General features: G+C 47.7%; 1 protein-coding gene across 1 annotated transcript in view; it reads left to right on the top strand.

The window, feature by feature from the left end:
* The first annotated feature begins 2993 nt into the window (after positions 1-2993).
* LOC128278356 (uncharacterized) overlaps positions 2994-4662 on the top strand; it is a 32930-nt gene continuing 31261 nt past the window's right edge. Inside the window, exons 1-3 of the mRNA XM_053017077.1 lie at positions 2994-3103; positions 3209-3392; positions 4307-4488. Coding sequence (XP_052873037.1) covers positions 2994-3103; positions 3209-3392; positions 4307-4488 — 476 coding nt within the window. The remainder of the gene's footprint in view (positions 3104-3208; positions 3393-4306; positions 4489-4662) is intronic.

Here is a 4662-nt window from a genome sequence, read left to right as displayed (position 1 = left end):
ATTTGTAAGTTACAGGGTGTTAACAATGGAGGTCAACTAAGAGAAAATTCGTTACATTTTACAGTTTTTCTTAGAAAACGGTGAAAATTCAAGCTAGACCGCTGAAATTGTACATGGTGATTATGGTGCCAATATTCTAAAAGCTAGTAATGTGTAATTTTGGTTTCGTTGACCCGATTCGGTTATTTTTTATGTTAAAGATGCACCTCGCATAGGCAGACCCGCCGTCGAAAATGTCGATAAAATCACAGAAATAACCAAAGTTCATCAACATTTTAGTAATCAGAACATCGGTCAGGTGCTAAAGATTAACCATCAAACAGTTTTAAGTCATTTGCGCAAAACTGGATTCACGAAGAAGTTCGATGTTTGGGCGTCACATCAATTGACCACGAAAAATATAATGGATCGAATGGCCATCTGCGAAGTTTTGGTCAAACGGAATGAAATAGACTCATTTCTTAAACGGAAGAGTACTGGAGATGCGAAATGGCATACATACGACAATCCTGTGTGAAAACAATCCCGGTCCAATCGTGATGAAGCAGCTTAACCGGTGGTCAAACCAGGAATAACGGCTAGGAAGGTTCTACTGGGTATATGGTGGGACTTGAAAGGAATCGTTTATTGTGAGTTGCTTCCGTGTAGCCAAACACTAAATTCAGATCCCTACTCTCAACAACTGCACTGTTTGAAGCTGGCAATTGACCATAAACGACCAGAATCGGCCAACGGAAGAGGTATTGTTTTCCACCAGGACAACGAAATGCTACGTACGTCTTTAGGGACTCGCTAGAAAGTCCGAGAGCTTGGTTGAAAAGTTTTAATGCATCCACCGTATAGTCCGGACCTTGCATTAAGCGATTGACACCTTTTTCGCCCACTACAAAATTTTCTAAGTGATGAAAAAGTGGGATCAAGAACGGATTGTGAAAAGAGATTGTTAGCGTTTTTCGCCAATAACGAGGAAGCCTTCCACAAGAGAGGCATTATGAAGATAATTTTAAAAAGGCAACAAATTTTCCAACTAAATGGTGCATATTTGACGTAAATCGGACCATCGGAACACCTTAAATAAACTTTTGAAGTTCACGCAAAAAACGTCGATTTCTTTTTCCCCAACCTGATAAAACTACCAAGTTCTATTGATATCTGTCAGCAATGTCAGGTAACTGACGCAACTTCTCTTTTCAATAATTCAAAACGATTTTGTGGACTTTTTTCTGGTTGTTTCTGGTGTTACTGATTCATTTGAATCTGCATCATCGGTGTCTCTACGACCACGTTTGCGCAGCGTTCGGCAAACCAACGTCCGATTGTTGGTTCTGATGGAACGGAGTCCTTATAACACTTTTGCATCCACTTGCTTCACTTGAACAGTACTTTTTCCCACCGTGAAGCATGGCATTAAAAGTAAAAAAACGAAATTGTTTTTGAGCCACTAATGGTATCGTAAAGCGTAATACTGATACAGGGTAGCATCGCTGACAGTAGGCCCAGAGGCGAAGTAGGCGGTCTGCGCAATGGCACCTGAAATGGGTTTTGAAAGTGAGACTTCGGCTCCTCGGCTGAAATCCTCTCGAGACTTCTTCGCCGTCATAACGTGGTCGCCGAGCGGGGTCCGCTGGCTGGCTGGCTTGCAACAGAGACAATGTTAATCTTCTGTTGCTTTATGTATGTGGCTTTCTACGGGCGTGGTTGGGCGTGGTTGGGCGGGGGCCAGCGCCAATTTTACGAGTTCCAAAAACGGACACACGATCTTACATCGCAACAAACAAAAGTTCGATACGAAACGACGGAGAAGGTGTTTTTTGCGCTCGAACGAAAGTGGTAATTTTGGGAGGAGGACACTCTGCTGTCCTTTTTTTATTGAGTTTGGTATCAAAATGTGGCTTGTTATGAGACGTATTCCAACAATGACTAGGAACGCACTGGCCTCACTCCATACTTCGTCTGCACCATAGCTCTTCGAAATTCGATTGGTATTTTTTTCTATCTGATCCATTTGAAGATCAAGTTAAGGAAGTAAACATTGGGCCAGTATGGACGTGTTGAATGGGTCAAAGATCATTCTTTTAGTTCGTGCAATTCATGTTTTGAGCGTTGGCTATGGTGAAGGTGTTCAAATTAAACCAACGGCATGTTTTTTCCTCAATCTTGGATAGTGTTTACCCTATTTTCATTAAACACAAGTCTTTTGAATCGATCTAAATAGGTCATACAGTTTCGTTTTGCTTTGTACCAGTTGGTTTACCCAGCGCCGCTTGAGATCTAGTTTCGTATTGCTGCGACACTGAGCAGTTGTTGCAAACCCCCCGCAGCTACCGGTACACCTACATACCGATCGCCTCCCGGTTCGGTCAGGCGATTAGAGGAAAGTTGTCTGGAACTAGGTACACGAAGACGAGACACACGATCGGGGACACTAACGAGTCTAAGCGCAGAGCAGAGCAATGCAGCAGCGAGTAAAGGAAATGCAGTCCACACGATTGCCTACATATTGCCTGTAGGTCATCCCGAGTCGGTTTTAGTGGGCTAACGATCATCTGGCCGGGTGGCAAGAACCGAGAGCGATCGAAGGCAAACGAAAACAAAATCGGAGCAAACCGCGGCGCTAGTTGGTCCAATTTGCGCCGAGCGCAGGAGCCCTACCCCTGGAACGCGGCAAGGGCAACTGAACCGGAATGGGGTGGCAAAAGAAATGGGACTCGTACGTATCTTTGAAATACCGGAATTCGCTTGTGTGGCCGCGCCGCAGTGCTCTACTTAAGCAGACCCCCAACCAGGGGCCTGTGAGGTGCTCGTTCTAATGGGGCGCGCTCATTTTCGGAGCGTGCCTCCCCGAAACTGGTTCTGCGTTGCCTCCGGCCACTAACGCACTCGCTTCCCCGTTCCTTTCCTTTCCTCCGTACGGTAGCCTAAAAGTGGAGTACACTGCAGACTACAAGGAGTCCAGATACCTGCTCCATCTGGATTCGTCCCATGCCCAAACGATGACTTCGATCGAGCGTCCGGCCGGCGGCGCGTTGGCGCTGCACTACGCGGCCGCCCGCGGATGCCTCGACTGTGTGCGCCTGTTGACGGAAGCGGCCCCCGACATCAGGTGAGTTGGGGTGGACATGCGGGCGGTCGGTCGGTCGGATGAAGAGTCTGCGACCTAGATGCGGTAATACAGGAAGGAAGGTCTCCGTTTACTTCTTTCGCGCAGCGCAAACACACAGATGGAAAACGACGTCACACCGGTGTACCTGGCGGCCCAGGAAGGTCACCTGGAGGTGCTGAAGTTTCTCGTGCTGGAAGCGGGCGGATCGCTGTACGTTCGAGCCCGCGACGGTATGGCCGCGATCCATGCCGCCTCGCAGATGGGCTGCCTGGACTGTTTGCGGTGGATGGTAAGTAGAGATAGACACAGGCACCACGTACGAGGGCTGTTCAAAAAGTAGTAAGACGCTTGACAAAGTAGAGTACGTATGTTCGATTTTCGGCCATTTTGAGTAATCAGTAAATTTTTGACAGTTGCTTTGCTTGGACGTGTTTTGGTTCATCGGCGATGCCGTCTTTATCTCCTAAATCGTATCGTAGCGTCGCCCTTTCATGGTCTCCTTCAGTTTCCGGAATAAGAAAAAGTCATAGGGGGCCAGATCTAGGAATACGGTAGCTTCGGCATCATTAGTGACTTGTTTTGGGCAAAAAATTGCGCAGACACCACGATGTGCGGGCAGGGGCGCGACAGCCAATTTTGGGTTTCCCACTAATCCGGGTGCGTTTGTGATGGATTTCTTCGGGCGAATTAAGCACAACTTGCAGGAAATATTCTTTATTATCCGTTGTATCCTTTGGCAACAACTCATGATGCACCACGACCCAGCAATCGAAGAAAACTGTAAGCAAAACTGTTCACATCCGACCAAAGTTGGCTTTTCGACATTCACATCTTCCCGGTCCTTGGATGGATGGAATAAATTTGGAACCTACCATAAGCGCTGCTTTTTGTTCATAAAAGCTTCCCCACAAGCCACAGTCTACATTTTGATTGCGTCCGCGCAATCAAAGTTCTTCACACAAAACTTCATAAAGATTCTTTGTCATCCATTTTTGGGAAGAGACAACCATATTCTTTGGGCCAAGCAAAACAGCTGTCAAAAACTGAATGATTACTCAAAATGGCCGAACTTTTCCCCATAAGTCACTGACATGTGTAGCAACCTAACGCCACGAAAATTCAAATGTCTTACTTCATTTTTAACACACCTCGTATTTTACTACTACACTGCTTACACGGACTGCTGACTGGTGATCTCCGCAGATCGAGGACCAAGCGGTGGACCCGAATTTGCGCGACGGGGACGGTGCGACGCCGCTGCACTTTGCTGCGTCCCGCGGCCACCTGAGCGTGGTGCGCTGGCTACTGAAGCACGGTGCCAAGCTGTCACTGGACAAGTACGGCAAGAGTCCGATCAACGATGCGGCCGAGAACCAGCAGGTCGAGTGTCTGAATGTCTTGGTCCAGCACGGCAACATCCTGCAGCAGCAGCAGCAGCAGCAGCAACAGCAGCAGCAGCAGCAGGAGCAATCCGAAGCAGCCAGCGGCGGAGGAGGGCACCCGAAAAGTGGTTCACCCGCGGGTAAGCAGCTACAGGACGCGTACCAGTCACAGGTCAG

The sequence above is a fragment of the Anopheles cruzii genome, chromosome X (genome assembly GCF_943734635.1).
Source record: "Anopheles cruzii chromosome X, idAnoCruzAS_RS32_06, whole genome shotgun sequence".
Lineage (NCBI taxonomy): Eukaryota > Metazoa > Arthropoda > Insecta > Diptera > Culicidae > Anopheles > Anopheles cruzii.
The sequence above is the reverse complement of the archived record's forward strand: the minus strand, read 5'-3'. Positions and strand labels throughout refer to the sequence as shown.